Raw genomic sequence first — 24,778 nt, forward strand, 5'->3', positions numbered from 1 at the left:
TCCCCTCTTGGCTCTAAGGCTAGCTTTGGCAATTTGTTTTCCGAGGCCTCTTGCATTAATTACTTTTATAGGCACAACTTTCAAAATACCTGGAATAAGAATATTAGGTGACTTACTCCTATATATTCCGAGATATTAAAGAGGAAGAAGAAATTATAATTATAATCTGGCAATTATATTAGAGTATATAGACCGGTAGCGTTTTCTAAAGAAAAAGTTCAATTTCGATTGCAAATTCGAGCTTTGCTTATTGCCCCGAGCCTAGTAAAAGCGTAGTAACACCCAGCTAAGGGAAATTCAAATTATTAATAGCTCGATTGAAAACTTTTTTGGGGTAGCTTGAAGTCGGAGAAGGCGCTTTATCTTTTATATAAAATGTTTGATTTATTTAAAAAAGAAAATATCTGGAATAGAAGTATCTCTCTGGTATATAAGGATATATACAATATTGCTATCGAGAGCGGAGATAAACCAAGGGCTCGGGTTTTCGCCGAAGGAACGTATGATATATGATGTCTAATTAAAGGGGTAATAGCCCGGTTATGATAAGGATGAAGCGGGTAGCTAAAGAACTTTCTATAGAGGTACAAGGGCTAAGTGAAGTTGATTTTGAGAATTGGCTTTGGATACTGCCTTTATAAAGCTAGATTAATATAAGATGAGTGACAAACTATTCTCAATAGAGGGTACGGACAACGGAATAGATAGAGAGATAAGGGATCTTTAATTTTTGATCTAACTTAGCTTTTCTCGCTAATAATATCTCGCTAACAAAGGAATCCGTGAGAGAATTTCCTAAACCGAGAGGTTACATGACATTTCCTTGTATGTACCTTGAAAGCATTGTGCTTCCCTGCCCGACGATTGCCAAGGTACGGAGATCCGAATGAACCAAGGCAGGGCGGGCAACGCTGAAGAAACGCCAAGATTGGGCAGTAATCAGGGTGCGTAGCTTCATTTAGGTACACATGAGCACCTGGGCATCCACTTTGCCTTGAGGAACGAAGAGACGAAAAGGCTCTTATGCCGCGGCCTTCAATCCAGCTCTTGCCGTTGTTCGTCTGACAAGTGACGCAAACCGCTTGCGGTTTGCCTAAGAGAGTCTTGAGGAACGAAGCGGGACTGGGCAATTTCCAAAGCATAGGAATAGTTGAAAGTTGGTAGACTACGGATATATAGCAAACGTTTCTTAATTGCAATTCCACTACTCTGATCAATTTCGAAGGCTTCGTGTGAGCCGTAGGCTAGCACCCATGTTATGCCTTCGAAGAGAGAAAGAGAGTGGGTTCGGCCTTTTAGTTGTTCCGTTCGGATTAATTTTTAATCCGTTCCGGATTCTAGAAGCATCACTGGAAGGTCACGTGTATTGCTTCCTTTTTTACTCTGACAGTCAGCCGGAGATGTACAGCCAAGTGGCTGGAAATGGACCCCGCTAAAAATAGTTAACTAAACCACGATCATAATAACCTCAGACGAATGTGCCTTGCTACATTCTCAAATGAAATAAATAAAGTCTTGTAGGATTTTATTTAACCTTTGAAGTTTAAGATCTATCAGCTTCATCTCGAGTTTTACCCAGTATCTCCTAGAAGAAAAAAAGCTGGAAATGGGCGACTTATAATTTAAGCGAGGTGCGTTCCTAGTGCAGCTGAAATGATGACAACCCCAGGCCATGCAGCAAGATTCTCTCAGCACAGTTCAGCTTCAACCTTTCATTGCTGACTTATTGGTCACTGTTACTCTATGCGGTTTATTCCTTGCCAATTCTCAAAGTTCTCGCAGAATAGCTCCTCGGTGGTAGAATGGGGAAGGGCGTTTGACCTGCTGGATTTGGGAATAAGTTTGGAAAGAATGGACGCAAAGTATGCGCATTAAGATGCACAAGCAAGAGAGACTGCATTCAGAGTTTGTTGTCCGATATCTGCGGCGATGTTAACTGCACGCTCCTTAACTGAAGGGAAGGATGCGCTGCCCATCCCCTGAAAAATATCCGCAGCTTGGATCCGCTGATGATCGCAGATGACCACCGCAGTCAGTGGCGATCACAACCACTTTATGAGGATGACAAGGAAAAGTACCAACATCTTCGTCTTTTGTTTTTTATTCAACTGATTGTAGGCGTATTCCCCAAGAATTGTTCCAAGAGTTTCCCGCCAGGGAATAAATAAAGGTGAGACAGACTCATGACCCGACCATCTGCCGGACTCTTGAACTGCCTATATAGCGGAGGCGCATTTTCCTCTTCCTTTCGTATCCGGCTCAAGCTCGATGCCTAAATTGAATTCGATCAAAGGGGCAGTGTCCGATATAATTAGACATCCTAATTTGTCTTGTGGCCCAAGATGCTCCATAATTCCCTTTCAGTGCCTCTCTTCTCTTTCTTGTCCGAACCACGTCCGGTTTCTACTTAACCCTATGTTTAGTATTGCCAGGTTTTTTTTTGCCCTTCATGAATCCTTACCTACTTTGCCTTATCTTTCTTGAATGAAAATCTTTTGAGCTTATCCTGCGTGTTTCTGACGAAATTTGCTGCTTTGCCTTTGCCTTTTCTTTCTTGGCTCTTCGGCAGGGAGAGTGCTTCCGCTCTCGGCTCCGACCTGAGCTTTATCGAACCTCGGAACCATCGATCAAGCATCATCTGATCATTCATCATGTCACTTCTTTGAGGCGTTTCGAGAAGAAGGTTGATATTCCCCTCGATATCAGTCCTAATGAGGTAGGTTCCAGATTGTTGGTCAGAGATAGTGAGGAAAGCAACCAGGTGGTGTATATTCATTTCTTCAACAACCAGCGCAAGTGTGCCGTTCATGCCCTCACGAACAATCAGAAGACCTCGTTTTGCCATTTCTTTGGAACAAATGGCCCATGCAGGAAGCATTAGCGTTCCGTGGGCTTCTGGGTCAAGGTGAAGGTCCTCCGCGGAAATTAGGGTGAAAACAAGGACGTTATTAATGGATGCCTCATCCGGTAGGCTTAGCAAAACTTGCTTGATTTCGTCTTGAAGCGGACTGAACATGAAGTTTCCCCCGGCTCCAGAGATTAGAACATCAAAAATCTCGAGTACGTTTTCAACGTCTGACAACTCTGATATTATCCCGACTGTTGCTCCAATGACCTCTTGTAGAGGCCTTTCAGGGTCAGCGATAATATATGTAGGGTTCACCAGCATCGCCGAGTTGCGAAAATGGACAGCAGTATCTGCCCTACCGGTAAAGATGGGCGCGCCGTGAAATTCGGTCTTGTTTGTCGAGTTACTTTGTATATGCTCCTTGGCGTAGTCAAAAAAGGAGTGAGCTAAATCAGTCTCAGATCGGACCACAAAATCGAAGATTTTAATCTCACGCCGCCGCAGTGCAGTTTCTACTTTCTTCAAAGCAGTAGAAAGGGAGTCGTCCTTCCGATATTCGTAATCGATCTCGCACATCGAGGCCCAGCAGCAAACCAAATCGGCATCAAACCTGGCTTCTCTCTTGCTGCTTCCAAATGCATTTAGCATTATGTTCAGTCTGGCGAGAAACTTCTCTCGATCGTCTGTGCGGGGATTGGACCTCAGGCCTAGTACCTGACTACAACCATAATTTGGAAGTGAAGTTTGGAATTTCAATACCTCCTTGTCAAGCTCTTCATGATAGAGTATGACATGCTCGTAGGGAAAGAGGCGCTTGACAGTGTTAAAGTTCCTTATCACCTCGCCTCGAGATAGTCCCAGCTTTATCTTGGCGTACTGGCCAGCTCGTAGTTTATACTTCGTTATCGTGATAGCAGCAAGTACGATTGTGGATTTGACCCTTTCAATTCTCTGAAATTTGACATCACTCTCCCAGGTGATTTCAATATCTCCGGCAAGAGCCCATTCTTGAAAAGTCCACGCTCGCCGCCAGTATTGCCAGGTATCGAGACGGTCTTTGAACAACTCAAGTTCGTGATAGTATCTCTTGCACAGACTGCCAGTAGTTGCACCGCCATAAAGAGGTCTCAACCGTCGAGGTACCCGCCCCAAAATAAGATCGCCAGCGAGTGGAATATTCGGAACTCCACTTTCGTCCCAGCTTTCAACACGCTCCAACTCATCGTTGTCTTCATAGTTCCACTTAAAATGTTCTGGACGGTTCAAAAGCTGTTGCGCCAAATCAGATAGATCCCTCAATCTGCTGAAAGCTTCCTCATCGGAAGAGGGTAACAAAACTGAGACACAGGTGGCATTGCTGTATATCGTGCCCATAACAGCTACTTGTGCGGCGATGTCGCTGTGATCCGACTGGTCAATTGAAATTGCATCCAGCCAAATGGTATTGCCTGTGCCTGCAAGGGCCATCAATCTGTGGAACTTGGCAGGACTTTGCATAGGCACAGTCGTTATAGAAGTGCAGTTTTGGCAGCTAAGGCGAAGAGGATAGGTTTTCCCCCAAACGTAGGACACGGCTTTGTAGCTAACACCTTTTGGGACGCCTGCTACGATAGTGACGACGCCTTTACCAAGTGGATATTCGAATCGTCCTTTACAAGCCCGACAGCAGAGAAGATATGACGCTTCGGTAGGATCGAAGTTGGACATGGCCAAAGAGGGAGGCGGCGATATTTGCAATGCTGAAGAACTATTTGAAGGAGATCTAGGAGGAATGTTATAGACAAGGCCTCGGGGGAAATAATCAGAGATCCTGAAGGATGGAACTGGGCCACCACCGCCTGATGGGTCGAAGTCCAAGAAGAATGCTGACGAGAGCTTCTCCCATGGCTTGTCCTCTTCATTATCTTCCTTCGGACGAACATACTTCTGTCTGGCCATGTGCATTATCATTTCGTGAAGGTCAACGATTTGTCCAAGAGATGGTCGTAAAAATTCGTCACGATTGACTGGCTCTGGCCTCCAAAATCTGATGTAGTCCATGCTGTAGTTCATGATATTTGTGGTCTGGATTAGAAGGGGCTGACAGCTCTGTGGATCTGCACCAATAGTTGTGATTTTGAATATTACTAGAGTCTAAACGAAAGTTTAATTGATCATAGAGCAAACATACAGGAGTTGGTTCAGCGTAGTGATTCTTTTCTTTGCATTTCATATGCTATGCAGCTGCCCAATGCTGCCTAAGGTTCCACAGGACTGCCCGTGGCGCCATGTGAGGCGCCATGTATCACAATTCAGACGGCACAGGATCCTCCGCATCAGCCACCCAGCCAGTCATGTCTCTAATATCTACTACTTCTCTGCATGCTTCTCGTCATAGGGCAACACGACAACCGCAGGTCTGCTTCTACAAAAGCAACGCCACTAGTAACGCCACCAACAACAATGGCCAATGTAAAAAACTTTAATCGCCTCAATAATGCCACCGTCGATGGGAGCCCTTAATCATGGAATAATCGCAAACTATAACTCCTACGACTAAAACCAAATATAAAGTTTCCTTCCAACAGTGATATTGGAGCGCTGTTAGCCCCAGGGATCCGCCCTAACCTTAAAATGCGCTTCCTAATCACACCGCCTTCCCCTTTTGGTCGGCATTTCAAAAGTGACTCGCGCCCCACCTTAGCCTTCCACCTCCATTCTCCTCCGTCGGTACATTCGCATCTCAAAGAGATTCATTCAACCTTCTCCTCAAGTACAATCACAAGTTAGAGCTTGCCGCTGATCGCTACCATGGCTTTCATTACCGTCGCCGCCGCTACGCTCGCCAGCGTCCCCCTCGACTTCGGAGGATGCAGAGACCGCAAACTTTCGATCCATCGCGATTGCGAAAGAGAAGAAAGCAAGCTTTCGCACAGGTCCTGAGTTAGATATGGTCACTTGGAGCATCACCTGGAAGGTGATATATTTTGCACTCATGGGAGGTGCTCGCAGATATCCTGGCAGACCCAGTATGCAAAGACATACTGGTCGACGTGGGCATGGGAGTCAGGCATCGGAATGTTCGATACAATTGTCGAATATTGTGCACATACGAGATGATCTATTTGGTTCGACCCAAGATGTCTCCTCCGAACGACAATCTGTATCGAGAGACTCGGCAGTGAGTTCCCCCTCCACTCAATCGGAAGTCCCTGGTACAATTGTGAATCGGGGACCTTGAATCACCCACACGTTTCTGGTACAAGCAAATGCTGACTTTATTCTACGTCCAGTTTTACCGCTTGGGTCAAAGAACGACAACCCGAAAAGTATTAACTCGAAGAAGTCGTCCGAAACGTCACTGGGCAGCAAAGTGTACCAATTGGCGACGTCGTCCTTAGTACATTGGATACAGCAGTTGGTTTCGAGACTTGCGGAGAGCTATTCACCCTTTTGAACCCCTCTATATATATGGGCTTAAATGGAGTCGGGACTATACTGAATTCAAGCGCCTCACATGCCGAACTGATGAAGCTGAGAACACGCCTCAGCCTTATTTCGAATTCGACCCGAAAGGTGAGAGGAGTCTATGTTTATGTCAATAGAACTGGTGTTAATGGGGAGGCTCGCATGATGTTTGACGGATCATCAACCATTGTTGCCAACGGGAAGGTCTTGGAGCAAGGGGCGCAATTATCTCTAAAGGATGTGGTGGAAGTGACGACTGCGACTTTTGACATTGAAGGAGTTCAGATTTTCCGATCCAGTATTAGCAGAAACATGGGGTTTCTTTTCCTTCTGTTTTCTCGTTGTCTTATTCATCCCCGGGACAACATACTTCAATGTTTCAATACTCTGGGGACAATGTCAATTTGATTAATTGCTGACGCTCCGCAGTACAAATCGTAGATCAACCCGAATAGGAACGACTCGAATGCGAAGTTCGGCTATCTCGTCCCGTAGATGAGCTTTGCCTTTCCAAGCACCTGGAAATATCGAAGGAGATCGAGATCAGTAGGTGACGCGAGAGAGAAGTAACGCCATTAAGAATGGGCTGATTGTCCTTCTTGTGCGGGAACAATGTAAAGTAGGGCTCATAGCCAGACGGTAAGATCTTACCCAAAGGCAAATGCGATTCCTCCTTAGCTGTGTCTACTTTTTTGGTCCTTCAGGGGGGTTATTCACCGCTTCCACAACATCCGTCGATAGCCGCATCCACACCAATGACTGTTGGCCGCTGCTAGACATTTTGCACACTCTCGCGCAGAGCTTGAAGGTCTCTGGTACGTAGTTCGGGCTTGACTTGGCCTGGCCGTGCATACAAGTCCCCGCGTGACTCACAAAAGTGGGGTGGGGAAATCACTCGCAAGTTGCCTTTCACTCCTGTTGCATTTCAGATATTTCTCAATGGAGGTCTTGATTTAAGAGACTCCTTTCGCATTTATATTTTCTTCCTTGCTATGATTTCATATTTTCTTGCATTATGGCATCTTCGTCTGATATAAAAGTACAGGGCAGTGAGGTTGACATCAAAGATCCAGCATCTGAGATGGGAACAATTGCCCCCCTCCAGAGCCCACAAGATATCGAGCTTGTTGCCTTCGATGATATCGCCTCTGAGCCAGTCAAGGTTCGAAGCAAGCTGAGATTGACAGCGATCATGATAGGTCTCAACGTTCGTCAGCTCTTCTCGCTCCGAACTCATCAATTAACTCCAGGCAGTTGGCAATGTTCATCGTAGCTCTGGACCAAACAATAGTTGCAACCAGTATACCGACAATAACTCATGACCTCCATTCCTCGTCAGGCTACGTCTGGATTGGAGGGGCATACCTTCTCTCCAATGCTGCTTCGGGGCCAATTTGGGCTAAACTCTCTGATATATTTGGCCGCAAGCCAATCTTCCTTGCTGCAGATGCATTGTTCTTTGCTTCCTCGGCTTTCTGTGCTAAGGCGGGAAGTATGAAGGTTCTGATTATTGGAAGGACGTTCCAGGGGGTGGCATGTGGGGGCTTAATTCCGTTGATTATGATCACGATTTCGGATTTATTCAGCATTAGGTTTGAATTCTGATAAGTTTCGCTCTTGTAAAAGACTAACGTTAAGCAGGAGTCGGAGTCTGTACATCGGAATTATGGAACTCGTCTGGGTGATTGCTGGAGGCGTTGGCCCTGTCCTTGGAGGCGTGTTCACACAGAGGCTTTCTTGGCGATGGAACTTCTGGATCAATCTCCCAATCTCTGGCACTACTTTCATCTTATTATTTCTATATCTGGATGTTCACAACCCTAAGACCCCAGTTCTGGATGGGCTCAAAGCAATTGATTGGTTTGGCAGCCTCTCCATCATTGGATTGGTTCTCATGCTGCTTCTGGGTCTCGAGTTCGGCGGTGCAACTGTCCCTTGGAATTCGCCCCGAGTTATCTGCCTTATCGTTTTTGGAGCCTTGATGTCGATTGCATTTATATACAGTGAGAAACGGCTTGCGCAGTACCCCTTGATGCCATTGAAACTGTTTGCAAACGGATCCAACGCAGCGAGTCTCCTCCTCACACTCTGGCACGGAATGGTATATTTCCCCTCCTCCTCATCACATCAGATGGCAGAAACTGACGACCACAGATCTACATCGGCGCAGAATACTACCTTCCACTTTACTTCCAATCCGTCAAAGGCTCCTCACCTCTAACTTCCGGCCTCCTCGTCATGCCCATTACAACCACCGAAGCCATAACCGGCATACTAGCGGGAATTCTAATTCACTCCACTGGCCGGTATCTCGAGATCATCTACATTGGCGTCACATTCATGACCATTGGAAACGGCTTGTATATCCTGCTCTCTCCCGCCTCCACCCTTGCTCAAATCATCATCTACCAAATAGTGGCGGGAATTGGCGCTGGTCTGCTCTTCCAAGCACCTTTAATAGCTCTCCAAGCACTAGTCTCCCAGGACGAAACAGCCACCGCAACTGCGACTTTCGGATTTGTGCGGAGTCTCGCAACATCTCTAGGGGTTGTTCTCGGTGGCGTGATCTTCCAGAATTCAATGGATATCCACATCCCCCCGCTCTCTTCTCCGCCCATTAGTTTACCATCCAATGTCACGGAACTATTGACGAAGGGCGGGGCGGCGGCGAATGTTATGTTGAGCAACACAATTAGGGATTCTGCTCAGAGAGAGGCAGTCAGAGGGACTTATGCTTGGTCCATGAGAAATATGTGGATTTTTTACACTGGTATTTCGGGCCTGGCAGTGCTGAGCAGTGCGTTCATCAAGAGGCATTATTTGAGAAGTGATCATGTTGAGACGAGGACGGGAATTAAGAAGATGGCTGGGGTGACTGAGTGAGTTTTCGGAGGGTTGGGGTATAATGTATATGGAGAAGATGCTCCAAACGTATATATCAAGGAGGGGAAAATTGCTAAATGTCTCAACGTAGAAGGTGACAGCTTCGGCACCATACTCAAACATGTCAGCTGGACTCTTTTGTTGAACTGCCTCGATCACTGGTCCTGGATATCGTGCTTTGCCAATTCTTACAACAAAGTGCTTTGATTTCAGATTTCTCATGGCAGTTCCAGAAGGATTCACCAAGCACGGAGTCAAACGCCGACACCACCCAGATACTTCGTATACCCTTGCTAGAACATCAAAACATTCAGCACTTTTCCAGATGCGTAGAAATTCTGAAAACTTCAGAAACGATAAATATTGCCTCAAGTAGCCTAGAAATGATGCCAATTTCTCTAACCTACGCCATAGTTGGGGCCAAATCAGGCTTGAGCCGTTGTGATAGCGGGGTTCGAATGCGAACTGAGCCCTCCCAACCCTAGTCTGGATTAGCCTAACACAACCACATACCAGCCCCACTAGGACATCCATGAGCCAATTTCAACCGTGTCAACGTTTCCGGCACTGCTCCATCGTGAATTCTGAGAGGCCTTTCACTTTGCAGCCTTTCACAAACACTTTGCACACACCCTACTAATCCTTCCCTCTTATCGCATACCGAAAATGGGGCATCTCGTAACTATCGCCACTTGCAACTTGAACCAGTGGGCGTAGGTCCCCCACCCCCCGAGTCCATTTTTTTGGCATTACTGACCGCGGTAGACTCGACTTCATTGGAAACCAGCAACGCATTCTTGAGAGCATTCGTCAAAGCAAGCTCCGCGGTGCTAGGCTGAGAGTGTGAGTTCCGAGCCTCTAAATTTCTGTGCACAGAAGCTCCTCTTTGGATGTGCCTCCCTATTCCCAAGAAATCGGAGTCAGCATACTTCTTTCATGTGTTTTCGGGGGTAGGATGTTCCAGCAGTTGTTTGACATCGCAAGGGGATTGTCCCAAGAGCTGCTAGACATTGCTACAAAAGGGAACGCTTCTCCGAGGTGTTGGGACTTATCTATTCATCCTCCATCCCCACTATTGATACATATGAGAATGCTGACTCCACTTCTAGAGGACCAGAACTGGAAGTATGTGGCTATGGCTGCCTGTAAGTACACTTTCTGGCAATCAATGATCATGCAAGCACTGATGACTGATAGGGACCACTTTCTTGAAGGTGATACCGATATGCATTGTTGGGAGAGTTTGAGCGAGATCATTCAACATCCAGACTGCCAAGACATCCTGCTGGATATTGGAATGCCCGTCAAGCACAAGGATGTGAGGTATAATTGCCGTCTTATCTGCTACAACAAAGAAATCCTCCTCATTCGGCCAAAGCTTTACTTAGCCAACGATGGAAACTACTATGAGATGTGAGCTTCCCTGGAATTCCTTTCTCCAATGTGGATTTGTTTTGAGTGTGTTCCTGTTGGCGCTTCACCACGGGCACATGCGAAGACGACGGAGAGAAGGGATTATATTACATCAGATTTGATGGGCCGTGAATCTCTCAAGTCTTGATTTTCCGACTCGATCTGTCCTTGCTATTGAAAGCAGTGTGACTGACTTGTCTTACAGGAGATATTTCACACCTTGGAAAGGAGCCCGCGTTGTCGAGAACTTCTACTTGCCGCGATCAATCACCAAGATTATGGGCCAGAAGAAAGTTCCTATCGGAGACGCGCTTATTAGTACTTTGGATACCTGCGTTGGTGTCGAGACGTGTGAAGAGTTATTTGTGAGTGCCGGGTCCTTAGTCTTCAATGTGAATGGAAAATATACTGAGATTCATCTAGACCCCAAATGCTCCTCACATCGCGATGGGCTTGGATGGGTGTGAAGTCTTCACCAATAGCTCCGGAAGTCATCATGAACTCAGAAAATTACACACCAGAGTCGAATTAATCGTGTCCGCAACGCTGAAAAGTGGCGGGATTTACATGCAAGTCCTTCGTTCTGACTCGAACTCGCAAGACTGTCATGCTGACTCCTGATAGATATGCAAATCAGCAAGGGTGCGACGGAGACCGCCTCTACTATGACGGATGTTGTATGATAATCGTCAATGGAAAGATTGTAGGGTACGTAGCTCCTCTTCACAGCATTTGGTGAGATGTATTCTTAGGCATTCGTTGAAACCCTGCTGACTCCGAGATGTTGAAGACAAGGTAGTCAATTCTCGTTGAACGATGTCGAGGTGGTCACAGCGACTATAGACCTAGAGGAGGTCAGGAGTTACCGAGAACAAAAAAGGTAGGAGACTTCTCATTTCTTCGCCCTTGATGAAACTGCACCCGAGGCAGAACGTATGCTAAACTCCGAATTCTTTCAGTCGAGCCATGCAGGCCCGTGATCAACCAAAGTATGAGCGTGTTGAAGTGGACATGTCCCTCTCACGCGAAGGCGATGGAATCGATCTCCACCTACGACCCACAAGACCGAAGGAGGTTTCTTATTACCTGCCAGAAGAGGAGATAGCATACGGTCCAGCTTGCTACCTTTGGGATTACCTCCGAAGAGCAAAGCAAGCAGGATTCTTCCTTCCTCTGAGTGGAGGTATTGACTCGTGTGCAACCGCACTCATCGTCCATTCTATGACCCACTTGGTCCTCGAGGCAATACAATCAGGAAAAAATCCGCAAGTCCTCCAAGATCTCCATCGGATCTGCGGAGAAGAAGAAAACAGTATCTGGAAGCCCAAAACTCCACAAGAAATCTGCAATAAGATTTTCTGTACGGCCTACATGGCTATGGAAAAGCATTCTTCCTCCCTCACCCGGTATGTAACTTCCGCTTATTTCGGTCGAAGCATATCTTTGATTTGAGAGAACCTTTGGAAGATATTATGCTGACTCGGAAATATTGAAGACAACGAGCTGCAAATTTGGCTGAAGCCATTGGTGCCCACCACCTGGAATATGCAATTGATTCTGTGTATGATGCACAGGTGGCACTCTTGCGTAAGTCATCCCATTATTTGATAACGGAGTATGCGTAAAGAGCTCTAGCATAAGAAGCAGAGGAACACATTTCCAATTCCCCATCTCCCTCACAACCTGTATACTCTCAGCGCTACTGTACTCCTATCTCTTGCTGGCATGTTGAAACTGACTTCAATGGATAGAATCGACGACTGGCTATGAAGCAAAATTTAAAATGTATGGTGGCACAAAAGTTTCAAATCTTGCACTCCAGAATATCCAAGCTCGTCTTCGAATGGTCAACGCATACACCCTCGCTCAGCTCCTCCCTCAGATCCGTGGTCGGCGTGAAGGGGCTCCAGGGTCCTTGCTTGTTCTTGGTAGCGCTAACGTAGATGAGTCCCTACGCGGTTACTTGACAAAATATGACTGCAGCTCTGCTGATATCAATCCGATCGGTGGCATCTCAAAGACAGATCTGAAGCGCTTTATTCAATGGGCTTCGAAGCCAGAGACCTTTGGACTGTCTCTTCTTCAAAAGTTCCTCGACGCTCCACCCACAGCAGAGCTCGAGCCCATCACAGACACCTACATCCAGTCCGACGAAGCAGACATGGGAATGACCTACAACGAGCTCTCCGTCTACGGTCGCCTCCGCAAGATCCACAAGCTCGGCCCGTGGGGAATGTGGGAAGAGCTCGGCCGCCTGTGGGGCGATAAGCTGTCACCTCAACAAATCTACGAGAAAGTCAGGTTCTTCCACTGGAATTATGCGATCAATCGACACAAGCAGACCACGATCACGCCAGCGTATCACATGGAGGCTTATGGTGTGGACGATAATCGATTCGATATGAGACCTTTCTTGGTAAGATACACTTTTGGACACTGTAGCTCTTAGCGCCGTGGACAGCAAGAACGGCATTATATCTTGAATGTTCCAAGCCAAGTTGGACGTTTCAAACAAATACCTAACTTAGCCCGAGGACATTGGGATTTAGTGCCTCAGTTTCTGCCTGATGCGGTCTGAATATTGCAATTATAGTGCTAATATATGCTAGTATCCGTCCTTCGAGTGGGCATACCGAAAAATCGAACGAGCTATTACGGCGATGGGGGAGGCTGGGACGAAGGTAGCCGGCAAGGAGGATCAGCAGTGATGAGCGAGGACGTTGATGCTGGATATTCGTGCAAATTTCAGTTCCAACTTCTCGTTATCTGGCTCTAGAAGGCTTTAAGCCGATTTGTAGACTAGATTTGCATACTCCTTCCGGAGTATCAAGTGCTTGCGCCCTTTCCAATCTATTCCATCAAGTTCCGCATATGTCCGTGTTTGCTTCTGTATGAAGTAGTGAGATTGGTTTGGGCCTTACACAGATCGGATTCGGGTGCGATTGTCGCCACGTGCTTCTGCTTGACACCTCTCCACAGAACTTCCGAGCTTTCATTTCAATGCTTGCTACCACCGCTTAGGGTTCCTATGATATGGCCGAGGGAAATGGGTGATGGCTCTGATGTGAGGTAGACGCCGAGAAGGTGACTTCAATCTCAAGTTGAAAATTACCAAGCTGTCAGACTGCAGGGACGGAATTTGTGTTGAAGGGAAGTTTTGGCTAGTGGTACCAACTGACGTGATATGTGGAGCTCATTTGCATGTGCGTAAGAAAGGGGGGGCATACAGGAGGCCTGGAAGTTGTATGACACTACTAAGATATTTTTTCCGTCTGCTCAACGAGAGGTAGAACTCATAATTTAGAGGGAAGTTCTCAAACCACTTGATAGTTTGCAGCATTTACGATACATGGAAGCTTGATGCGAAGCTAGGACACATGAGGAAAATTGGAGGCCCAGGTAGTCACGTAGGCATCTTCCGGCAAGTAAAACAACGTCCTGAATATCTCCACCAGAAGGAAAGCTCTAGCGAGGACATATAAGCTTCCAAAGAAAATATCCCAGATTTTGATGAGGATAATAGGAACGCGCCCTTGGATGACATACTCATTGGCAAGCAGAGGGAGATACATTATGGGCAACATGACTGTTGACATCACGCTCGCCATACGTCAAAGTTTTTGCTCAGTAGCAGTTGGGAAGGATAAATTCCACGCTGCGATGTGTATAGCACCAAAGATGATACCTCCCAGAGAAACACCAACATGTAGGACATCGAGTTCGCTACCTGCGTTTAAAGCATCGTTTGGGATATGAGAACCCATGATATCGACCTCACCAGCGAGACCATCTCCAAGTACAAACAATGAGCGAATATACTTTTGGACTACTCGCTGACGAAGAGTCTTAAATTCCCTCTGGTGAATAGGTATGTGACCCTTGTATTCCTTTACGGTGATGGGAACGTCAACGCTCTTTGGCTTTGGCAATAGCAAAAAATAGGTGATGATGGCGCAGATTCCAAAGGCTGTGACGGCAATCTCCAATTGAGAGATACTCAATTGCCGTATGGCTCTGATGACCACTTGAAGGATGAACCAGAGAACTTGAAAGGAGGTGATGAGTTTGACGAATGTATCACCCTTGCTTTTGTCATTAATTTCCGCAGAGGTGATTTTGGGAAGCTTCGTTAAGGCACCACTCTGTCGAAGGTGAAAGATTTCATCAGCGAAAAGGTGGTAAGGCACGTTGTAGTATGGTAGAGCTATAAATAAAAGGTCAGTAACTTGCATAAGACATCATCTAGATTGGGAGATAGTGTACCACCAGCTGCTCTCAGAATAGGTGACTCCCAGATTGTGGCGCCCATCTCCAGGACTGGCCTTCTTGCCTCTCGTCTGTTGGCCACAACTTTCCTTCTGGTCGCCATCTTAGGTAGCATCCTTTCCAGGATGATAGCTGACTTATTTTGTCTAAGAAGAGGCACAGTGATGGAATTGGGTGCCAGCTCAACAATTGGTAGATCCTTTCTGAGATGGTCTCCTCTGCTTTTCTGAGCTCGGGGCTAGAATTTCCCTGAAAAAAGATCTCCTGGGAAAGGATTGAGGAGTTTAGAGTGCTTGTTGTTGGTCAAGATGATGGTGTAGCCGTACTGTTTCACTCTCTGGAACGTATGCGGGAATCCTGTTGGCAGGCTTGGCCGAGATTCCATGAGATGAAATTTCAGGCGAGCACACAAAGACATCTTCAGGCCTATCATTCTCCCTTCTGTTGACACTTGCAAATTTGTGAGCGCCATTTTCGATCAGTGGTGAAACGCCCAGTTTTCCAAAGGCAATATCGGGGCTTTTGTTGGCCACACCCTCTTCAAGGTCTTGCTGACCAGTACGCAAAGCGTCCGCATCAGGTCCCGAGAACGACCTCTTGCCATCTGGCGTCTCGTTCGGACTTTGGCCAAGCACAAAGCCGCCCATGTTAGTAAAGAAACCATGTGTCAATTCCCAGTCTACTCCATCAAGCTGCGAATAGATCCACATCATATTCTTCGATCGATATGCAGCATAGAGATCAGCTAAGGCCTTGCCCAGAATGTATTCAGGAGCAATAGTCGTTACAAGCATCCACTTGAGACTTCGCCGGACTCCCCTCAGATTCCATCTCAACGCTTGAAATCCTCGTAATTCTCGAGGGTCAATGCCAGGTTGCTCCGGGACATTCAGATGCTGCATTGTCCAAGTGCAAGCGATGATGGTGAATAAGCAGCTCCAGAGTATGTCCAATGTTCCTCTCGTGTCCGGCGATGAGACATAATTCGTCCTCGATGATGGGGTTGTACAGGTTGTATGAAACTCAGAATACGCATAGACGAAAGGAAGTAGAAGAAGGAGAATCGCTGACACGGACATCGCTCGTGAGGAAGGAGTGATACAACAACTCTACGATCGCCAGGAGCTGGATATGTTTATTAAAGATCAGTAGATTGGCACTCGCGCCAACACGATGTCTGCGGGAAAAGCAACGTGAACACAGCTGAAACAAAGGCATTCTGAAATATACAACCTTGAGTATATTTCAGCATGGTAGCAAAGCAAAGCCATAGGCTGGAACTACCCTGGTGGCACACTCCAGCCCCAAAGATTCACGATACAAGTCGACCGTGGGGAGGCTCCAAAGAACATATCGAATGGCGTTTCGTCTGAATACTGAGGAGGGAGGAATGGGCGACGAAGAAACGTCCTGAAGGTGAAATACCTGGCATGACCCCTGAATTCCCGTGAGCCGAGAGCCGTGTCGGTACTTAAATTATCAAGCAGGATCTCACGTCATACAACGTACAACCATCTTCTCAAAGTCAAACAATAATGATAAGGCCATCATGAAAACCTCGATACCACATCTTCTCTTCGAAGATGAACCAAATGAACAAACCAGGTCCCAGTTTTCATCAACGCCTTGGACCGTGAAGCTGTTTGATGATCCCACTCTCCGTCCCTTCGTCAGCAGTTCACGAGTCCCTCCAAAGCCACCATCGACACGAGAAACATTCGTTTCTCAGACTCTCTCAACATCAGACACCATCTCAGCCTGGCAATCATTCTTTAAGCCCCCTACCTCATCAAAACCCTTCGAGGTCATCTACCTCCTCAAACTCGGTTCAGGCCTGAACGGACATCATAACCTCGCCCATGGAGGATTTTTGTCAGTAGTGCTAGACGATGTTATCGGCACCGCTGTGGATATTGAAAGGCCGGAGGACAAGTCGACAATGACGGCTTATCTGAAAGTTGATTATAGAAAGCCGGTCAAGACGCCAGGGGTCTTGCTTTCAAGGGCTTGGCTGGAGAAACAGGAGGGAAGGAAGATGTGGGGAAGGGGAACAATTGAAGATGGTGAGGGAAATGTGTTGGCGGATGGGGAGGCCTTGTTTATTGTTGTCGAGTCATTGAGACCGAAGGAGAAGCTTTGAGGGAAAGTAGCATGAGAAGCAAGATTTGAACTTGGAGGAGAAAGGTTCAGCGTCCGGGGATAAGCTCTGGACCATTCGCGTTAAATAGTACGATGACTAGTGGGCTTTAGAACGATCTCCCAGCGACTGAGGGTGGCATGGTCAAGTTCCTGACATGAATTAGGAGGACATTGCGCAAGTACCGAGCGTAAAAGGCATTCTCATCAAGGTCACGTGAATGTATCGTTTTCCACAGGATGGATGAAAAAGTTGAAGTAAGATCGTTCAAGAGTTATAAATTCTCCCCACGGAGTCTGGAGCTGGTTAAGAAGTGAACATTGAAGTAATGAGTATGATAGTGAACCAGTGAAGTCAAATGATGAGTTGGGCTAGTTCAGCCATGGTTAGTCAGCCCCCTCCTTCTACCAACCTCAGCTCATCCTCGATTACCACCGTTCACTCCCACTCCTCAGTTGTCAAGGTAAACAACCTTCAGCCAAACATCAGCCACCCTCCATGTCGTTGTATTAAAACCAATGGAACTATCAGCTGGCTTTCTCGGAGTTCACCAAGATCCATCAACGAAGATGACTCCAAGTTCGCCTTAAAATGCGTCTGATCAACACATCAACCCTTGAATTACACGAGTTCTTCGGCACCAAGACGCCAGCTTATGTAATTCTCTCTCACTTCTGGGGTGATGACGAAGTGACATTCCATGATTTAAGAGATGGAACAGGCCCCCAGAGGCAGGGGTGGGGGAAGGTTTTGGGATGCTGTGACAAAGCTTTGGAAGACGGATGGGAGTTTGTGGTGAGTCTTCTGCTTGAGTCCATTTCTATGTCTTTAATGATCCGAGAATTGGCGCTATTTCCAGTTATTTCGGTTCCTGAGAATGTACTAGAACGAACTTTTACTCATTTATCAGTAGTGGATCGATTCCTGCTGCATTGATAAGACCAGCAGCGCCGAGCTCTCAGAGTCCATCAATTCTATGTTCGCTTGGTACAAAAACGCCCACGTTTGCTATGCTTACCTATCTGATGTTCCGGGGGGCAACCGTGACTACGAAACAGGCGGACTGAGCCTCTATATAGCTCTCGAGCAGAGTCGATGGTTTACTCGAGGTTGGACACTCCAAGAGCTGCTTGCCCCCGAGTGGGTGATAATTCTTGCGGATGACTGGTCTGCACTGGGTACCAAAGCAAGCTTGGCAACTGATCTGACTGCAATTACCGGAATAACGGACCTCTTTAACTTTGAAGAAGCAAGTGTGGCCCAAAAGATGTCTTGGGCTGCTCATAGGAAGACTACCCGGCTCGAAGACCGAGCCTATTCTATGATGGGCTTGTTCGATGTTAACATGCCACTACTCTACGGGGAGGGAAACAAAGCATTCATCAGGCTGCAACTTGAGATCCTGAGCCGAAGTGATGATGAGTCAATATTTGCGTGGTCAAATCCAAGGCCTGAAACACCCCGTCCTGGACTTCTTGCCGAGACCCCGGAGTGTTTCGCAGACTGTGGTCAGATCAGGAGAGGGGACTTTGACCCCGATCGACCGCCTCATTTTATGACCAATAAAGGTTTGCAGATGCAGTTACTTCTGCAGCAACGAAAGGTTCCTTATCACTTGGAACCGACGGCAGGCGATACCTATGTTGCTCCTCTTAACTGCACACTTCCAGGTGAAAACGGGTTCGTGTTCGTGGTGATATATCTCCTTGAAGATGGTGGAACTTATTTCCGGTACGGGGATCCAGATTTGACAGCCGACGACTGGGCTACAGCGAAGACCCAGGCAGATATGGAGCGGAAGCTCGTCCATATTAAGGTCCATATTAAGCAATCAAGGCACAATGAATCGATGGCCGAAGTCTCTCGCTCTGGAAAGATCTCTTATACAGTCAGCTTTGATCTCTGGGCAATGTGGAAAACTGGTTTCGCTCTATCCGAAGGCATCATGTGGCCGGAAAACGAAAGCTCGTGGAATTTCTGGCGGGACAACTTATCAGCAGACTACCAACTCGTTGTCACGATCACATCTACAAAGTATTCTGTCTTGTTACGTTTCAAGCATCCATTGATGTTAAATGGGTTCACGATCATTGTTGGGTATTGTCTGCGACGGCCATGGATAGCGGCCATCACACACGAGGCCTTGGAATCCTTGAAAACAGTTGCTTCGTCCCTCGACAAACAGAATGCGTGGCCACGTTTTTACTATGACCCGAGGAGGTTTCAAGATAGAGTGGAGGTAGACCTCTGGTATTCTTGGTTCATTGAGGTAACGCTGCAAAAGGCTGGTGTGCAGCATTCATACGGCCCGGAAAAGTATTGGGTGAAAATGAATGTAAAGCAACGGCCTGGAGAGAACGGAGATTCGATCCATGAATCCGATTCACATACTCTTGACAGAGAGGTTGAGGGTGAGCTTGAGGAAGAGGCAGCTGAGGTCGAGCTTTCTGGGCTAGAGGATAGTAGGGCATCTGACGCTGCTCTACTCGGACAGGACGTGCTTGTGAGTGGCACGTCGGGGGACAAGGAAGCGTTGACACCAAGCCACTCGCCTCTCAAACAAGATGAAGTATGCGGCAGGTTGAGGGAGAAGGAAGCAACAGTTGCAAATGAATCTCCACTACAACAGAATGATGTTAGTACAGATGTTATGGCATGACTCCTCAGATCTAAATCTCATATCACAAGTTAATGTAACAAGACCGAAATGGATTTGAAAAGCTCGAATCTTGATCTATTAGTGCAACCAACGGAAGCTAATCAAGAGCAACATCCTGCCGATTAACTATTAAAGATACCAAGCATATAAGAAAGAAGAGAAGGTATTTGGTCCGTAAAGCTATGTGTACACATTTGGAATTATTCAACTAACATTTGAGCTTAACTTAATGCTAGAGGGAGAAGTTGTCCGACTGGGCAAGCTCGGGTAGTGTTGGAATCCTCACACAAACACGACACCGCCCCTACCAAATTCTCGTGGAGCATTTGAGTAAGATCTATATGGAAAAACTAGAAGTAAAGAGTGAATATTAGCAATTTCAAGAAACCAAGACTCGAATTCTCACATGACATCACGTGCCGAATCTCTCTCGGCTGAATTTCGGCTTCGGATCCCGAGAGGCGGACGTCGAGTTTCCAATTAATGAGAGCTCTCTCTTAACACATACTTCGAGACTCACGTCACACACAAATCCAGAATCCTCAACGTCACTTGATCTGCAGCAGATAGAGTCGATTATCGAAGAATCCTCAAGAACGGCGATCCTCAATCGAGCTGACCACGGATTTTGCCTTTGGATGATCGATTGAACTCCGACGCTCTCGTCAGCTCATTCCCAGAGGCACAGCGCATCCCGTGCGGACTCGCCTTAATACCATGGATTACGTCGAGAACAGAATGGCACAAGGTCAAAATCTCCTCCCAGTGCCTCAAAATGCCAACTAATATCCCCCAAGAAGCCGCCAAACCAACGCCCTCCCCAGAAGTGTAAGCCCCGCCTCCTCTCCACCATTCCTCACCCGCTGACCCCCCCAGCCAAACGATCGCAACTCCGATAAACTTCATCCTCCTCTCACTCTTCCTCCTCGTCCTCTATTACCAAATCCGACCCAAACCCAAAGTCGTGCTCCCCGCCGCACCCCCACCAGTAGTCTTCAAGACCTTCACACCCCCCACCCTGCTCCCCTTCAACGGCCAAAACAACATGCCCGTCTACCTCGCCGTCCGCGGCCGCGTATTTGACGTCACATCTGGCCGCAACTTCTACGGTCCTGGTGGGCCTTATGCGAATTTTGCGGGAAGGGATGCGAGCAGGGGATTGGCATGTGGCAGTTTTGATGAGGAGATGTTGACGGAGGATTTGCAGGCCCCGCTTGATAAGTTGGAGGGACTGGGGCCAGATGAGATGGAGGCTTTGAAGGGGTGGGAGGAGAGGTTTGAGGAGAAGTATTTAGTCGTTGGGAAGTTGGTTGCTGTAGGCGATGAGGGGAAGGAGGAGATTAAGGCGTAAGCTGGAGCAGATGGGATATGAGTAACGATACGACTGGATAGGGATGGAGTTCGAGAGGCACTTGATCTGGGAGGAAGCATCGGAATGGCCACCGGTACGTCGAATAAAAGCATCAAACAAAGTCCTCGGTCAGTGGTGTTCTTGTTTCAATATGCCAATGTCCCTGGTATATTGACTTGTCTTGGCCACTCATTTGAAGTTTCAAATTTGGAGATCTCTAAATGGCATTTGTTCCAGCACTTGTGAAGCGATGAGCACTACCCATCTGAATGTTCAATCAACTGAAAGCTCATGAACTTCCTTTGCATTCCACCTCCTTTCATATCCATCCAGTGTCAACTTCGGACAGCTTTTGTTGTCACTTCACATCTAACTTCCACGTCCCTTGACCCACTATACTTCTCACCAACGGGTTCCAAGTGCATCCTTGCGAATTCAAGCAGCCAAGATTCTCCCAGAGATATATAGTACAATCATAGTAACCTATCTGTCTAAGATCTACACTCCTCCATGTATGCCCCGGACTGGTAAGCCTTAATGTGCGCCAAAAGCAAGAGATGCCACGGTTAGGGTGCCTATATACCCAGAAATATCTGGGCTGTTGAATTTTATGTGGTGAACTTGTGGGACATGGCTAGTGAAGGCCCTTGTTGTATTGAGACACATTTGGTCATGTAAGTAGGGACATGTTTCTTTCTTTCTCTATTCTCTTAAAATTTGTACCGTTGCTTGTTCAACGAAAGCAAAATGTTTGCAAGCAAGCAATGGATGTCTACAAATTCGTTAAATGCCACAAACACCAAATGGCTAAGTTTTGGTCGTGCCTCAAAGAAGTGAGACGAAGGGTGAGCCTATTTATCTTCCCTTTTATCTACTAGCCAACACTTCCCACATCCTTTCTTAATGGCTGGCTCTTTCTTAGATATTTGAAACTCACCAACTTTTAAGCGCTCGATGTTCGCTTATGTTCTGTTGTCAACAATGTTCCTGCTGTCGCCATGAGCTGAGTCACTGAAGTGCCAGATGAAACAGCATATGTGGGCTCAGACGAATAGTTGCTGAATGTCCCAAAAATCTTGGAACATTGAGCTTGATGCTAGGGTACTTAAAGTAAGTGGTATCCTCGGACCCCGCTCTGATACCCGAACATAGAACTCCCTCTACAAGATAATCCCAACATTAGCGCTCTTCCACGGATTTGCCGGGTCAACCACAGCCCAGCCAAAGTTACGCATGAACTACCAGGACTCAAGTCAGCCATCAATTCCAGACGGAACGACCCTCACTCATCCAAACAATAACCTTATTCAAGTCCATAAAGGCCACCCCCAGACAAGACATTTATACCTCCCACCCCCAAACGTCAAATCCACCACCCTCGCCATCTCCGCATACTTCGCCTCCTCAATCTCCAGCCGCTGCTCTGGGCGAAACATCTCTGGATCCGGCCCAATGACATCCTCATCACGCATCATTCCCCACGTATTAACACCAATCTCAACACCACCTGTGATAGAAATGCCGTTTATTGTGTCGCCTTCTGGAGGAGTTAATCTAAGAAGTAAACCTCCAGGAGGTGGGTGAATGCGAATTCCTTCTAAGATCACGGCTTGGGGTAGACGAGCTTGTGTGCTTCTTCGTCTCGGACAACGGGTGTGCTGAGTGGTGCAGCGCCGATTTCTACTTGCAGTTTTTGGCAGGTCAAAGGAGAGGTTAGGGTACAGAGCATTGTTGCTCTGATAGTAGACGAAGCCGTGTCTGAGCCTGTAAGCCTGTCTGTGATGGTTAGTTCTGGCACTATTGCTTGGGGCTGGACTGTTTACATCATGAGGAGACTCACTGAGAAAGTTTCTTCCTGAGTTAAGCCGTTGTTAAGTAAGGATTGTATGATATTCGGCTTCTCTAATTTCTTTCTCGAATTAGGATCAAAACGTTCTGCGACTCTCTCCTCAGCGATCCTGATGCACAGTCAAATCAGAAAGTTGTCTTAAGGAAGAGGGGAGCATTATCAAACCCCATAATTTTTCCCATTCCGACCCCATCTTGAGATGTTGGGGACAGCCGTTTCCAATCCATGGGATCTGGATAATTTTGGTTAGATCAGGTATACTGCTGATCATTACAGATGCTAATTGGGCTTCTGTGACGGTTCGGAGATACTCGCGCTGGTCTGCATCACTTGTTAAGTCACCGAAAGGAGCACCGGTTGCCAGATCCGTGACTACCTTGGTGGTGAAGAATTGCGCCTTTTAAACGAGGTCCATGACATTAGATGGGGTTGGGGTACAGAGATATTTGGTGCGGATAAGGAGGTGAAGTTCTGCACCTGAATATCAATGGTGGGCTCGAAGTCAATGCCGTCTCTTCCTATACTCTATAGGTTACTTGGCTCGTTGTGTCTTTGAGAACGGGAAAGGCAGTGAGCATACACCAGGACTCATCTGAGTACGACGTTTCATATGCTCCTTCTCATCTCTCAGTGGCCCGACATTGCCGATTCCAGGCGCGAGTCGAAATCCAAGTACCAGTCAGACCTCTTATATAGAGATCGAGATGAATTCATGCGAGTGACAAGTTTGATATCACAAGTGATCAACATGTTGGTCCCAATCCGTGCCAGCTTTCCTGAAATCGCAAGTGTCAGCCTTTTGGGTTCTTGATAAATCAGCGGTTAACACACCTCGTATTCCTTTTTGTCGTCATAAAACACATAATGTGCTCTTTGCTGGAATATGGTCGCGAGGAGCCAGAGCTCTGAAAATTGGGCGAGCCTTGGTCCTTTTATATGTGAGGCGGCGATAGCTGCGAACTTCGCAAGCGATATATCTGGTCAAGAACAGCGTAAAAATGTACCATCTACCTTGGTACAGTTGCTCGAGGATTGATATCAAGGTAGGCAGGCATCCTAGCCGGAGCAGTAGGTGGCGCACTGCGATCGATGCAAGAGCAGATTCGATGAAGAAGAGAGACAGTGAGCTTGTTGCGCCTTTGAGCTAGGTTCCTTCGGTATATGCGGGCTGAAATGCTGCATATACGCCTATCAGTTGTACTGAGTGTGGTGGGAGGGGGAAGCGGTTCAGGCTCCAATTACAGCACGTTTCTCATATCCTTGCTGCTTGGCGGTATGGGAGCATCTCATCCCCGGGCGACCAGTCTTGTGTAACGAATGGTATGCTGTTGAACTTTTAAGTCAGTGAGCCCAAGGTGCACTCCGAACAGGCAAAAACATAATACAAAGCATTCGGTATTCAAGGAACATACAGTATATCTTAGCCTTGATGTAGATGTGAAAATGAAGGTCGGGGGAGCCACGATCAGAAATGCGGGGTAAGAAATTGGGGGTCTCGCTTAAAAAGGGGCGGGGTATTAAAGCATCGAGATACATCGCGATACTAAATTCAAAATCTAAAGAGCTAGATCTGAAGGATTAAATGGCTCTTGGTTATCTCCTTGCAAAACTTCGAATATATATAGGTAACCTGAGCCCCAAATCGTTCATCAAGGCACACAAAGACTAGTACCGAACTGGTTCAGAGAGTGAGCAGGTCCAATCTTCTCTTCCTTCTACTTTCTTTCCCTAAAATTAATCATATAAAGTCAACTCCAATGGGGCCATGGGCATATAAAGGACAGCCCTTAGCATTATGTTGTCTTTCCCAGCAATTCAAAGATCTCGACCCGCTCCGGGACAATGAAAGGAGTCCCTTGATACTGCCCTTACCCGTCTTTTGTATCAGCGACGAAAAGGAATCACCTTCCATTTTCGCTTTGGCG

The 24,778-nt window shown here is 47.0% G+C and overlaps 9 protein-coding genes across 9 annotated transcripts; 6 read left to right on the forward strand and 3 right to left on the reverse strand.

The window, feature by feature from the left end:
- Positions 1–2,148: 2,148 nt before the first annotated feature.
- Positions 2,149–5,021, reverse strand: K444DRAFT_310921 (uncharacterized protein). The gene has a single exon (XM_024871808.1). The coding sequence runs from the start codon at positions 4,898–4,900 to the stop codon at positions 2,462–2,464; it is 2,439 nt and encodes an 812-aa protein (XP_024740897.1). The 5' UTR covers positions 4,901–5,021; the 3' UTR covers positions 2,149–2,461.
- A 1,318-nt stretch (positions 5,022–6,339) lies between these two features.
- K444DRAFT_609318 (uncharacterized protein) lies at positions 6,340–6,918 on the forward strand. The gene has a single exon (XM_024879555.1). It carries the CDS (start codon positions 6,356–6,358, stop codon positions 6,701–6,703), a length of 348 nt encoding a protein of 115 aa, XP_024740898.1. The 5' UTR covers positions 6,340–6,355; the 3' UTR covers positions 6,704–6,918.
- A 590-nt stretch (positions 6,919–7,508) lies between these two features.
- On the forward strand, positions 7,509–9,288 carry K444DRAFT_310965 (MFS general substrate transporter). The gene is made up of 3 exons (XM_024871809.1): positions 7,509–7,887; positions 7,940–8,396; positions 8,450–9,288. Exons 1-3 carry the CDS (start codon positions 7,556–7,558, stop codon positions 9,176–9,178), a joined length of 1,518 nt encoding a protein of 505 aa, XP_024740899.1. The 5' UTR covers positions 7,509–7,555; the 3' UTR covers positions 9,179–9,288.
- A 452-nt stretch (positions 9,289–9,740) lies between these two features.
- On the forward strand, positions 9,741–13,461 carry K444DRAFT_609319 (glutamine-dependent NAD(+) synthetase-like protein). Its single transcript, XM_024879556.1, has 12 exons — positions 9,741–9,891; positions 9,944–10,021; positions 10,288–10,323; positions 10,376–10,591; positions 10,797–10,956; positions 11,015–11,164; positions 11,229–11,326; positions 11,391–11,471; positions 11,551–11,997; positions 12,087–12,178; positions 12,343–13,007; positions 13,201–13,461. The coding sequence occupies exons 1-12, from the start codon at positions 9,845–9,847 to the stop codon at positions 13,297–13,299; spliced, it is 2,169 nt and encodes a 722-aa protein (XP_024740900.1). The 5' UTR covers positions 9,741–9,844; the 3' UTR covers positions 13,300–13,461.
- A 706-nt stretch (positions 13,462–14,167) lies between these two features.
- K444DRAFT_660684 (uncharacterized protein) lies at positions 14,168–15,936 on the reverse strand (the record flags this gene model as incomplete). Its single annotated transcript, XM_024886496.1, has 3 exons — positions 14,168–14,795; positions 14,855–14,993; positions 15,184–15,936. 3 exons carry the CDS (start codon positions 15,934–15,936, stop codon positions 14,203–14,205), a joined length of 1,485 nt encoding a protein of 494 aa, XP_024740901.1. The 3' UTR covers positions 14,168–14,202.
- Positions 15,937–16,366: 430 nt separating this feature from the next.
- K444DRAFT_609321 (uncharacterized protein) lies at positions 16,367–17,354 on the forward strand. Its single transcript, XM_024879557.1, has one exon. It carries the CDS (start codon positions 16,407–16,409, stop codon positions 16,995–16,997), a length of 591 nt encoding a protein of 196 aa, XP_024740902.1. The 5' UTR covers positions 16,367–16,406; the 3' UTR covers positions 16,998–17,354.
- A 97-nt stretch (positions 17,355–17,451) lies between these two features.
- On the forward strand, positions 17,452–19,719 carry K444DRAFT_555543 (HET-domain-containing protein). Its single transcript, XM_024876711.1, has 2 exons — positions 17,452–17,789; positions 17,908–19,719. Exons 1-2 carry the CDS (start codon positions 17,586–17,588, stop codon positions 19,651–19,653), a joined length of 1,950 nt encoding a protein of 649 aa, XP_024740903.1. The 5' UTR covers positions 17,452–17,585; the 3' UTR covers positions 19,654–19,719.
- Positions 19,720–20,166: 447 nt separating this feature from the next.
- K444DRAFT_609323 (putative damage response protein 1) lies at positions 20,167–21,294 on the forward strand. The gene is made up of 3 exons (XM_024879558.1): positions 20,167–20,401; positions 20,451–20,481; positions 20,530–21,294. The coding sequence occupies exons 1-3, from the start codon at positions 20,371–20,373 to the stop codon at positions 21,002–21,004; spliced, it is 537 nt and encodes a 178-aa protein (XP_024740904.1). The 5' UTR covers positions 20,167–20,370; the 3' UTR covers positions 21,005–21,294.
- An 809-nt stretch (positions 21,295–22,103) lies between these two features.
- Positions 22,104–24,389, reverse strand: K444DRAFT_660688 (uncharacterized protein; the record flags this gene model as incomplete). The annotated part of the gene is made up of 6 exons (XM_024886497.1): positions 22,104–22,776; positions 22,845–22,962; positions 23,042–23,250; positions 23,685–23,830; positions 23,865–23,933; positions 24,266–24,389. The coding sequence occupies 6 exons, from the start codon at positions 24,387–24,389 to the stop codon at positions 22,312–22,314; spliced, it is 1,131 nt and encodes a 376-aa protein (XP_024740905.1). The 3' UTR covers positions 22,104–22,311.
- Between the last annotated feature and the right edge of the window lie 389 nt (positions 24,390–24,778).

The sequence above is a fragment of the Hyaloscypha bicolor genome (genome assembly GCF_002865645.1).
Source record: "Hyaloscypha bicolor E unplaced genomic scaffold K444scaffold_44, whole genome shotgun sequence".
Taxonomy (NCBI): Eukaryota; Fungi; Ascomycota; class Leotiomycetes; order Helotiales; family Hyaloscyphaceae; genus Hyaloscypha; species Hyaloscypha bicolor.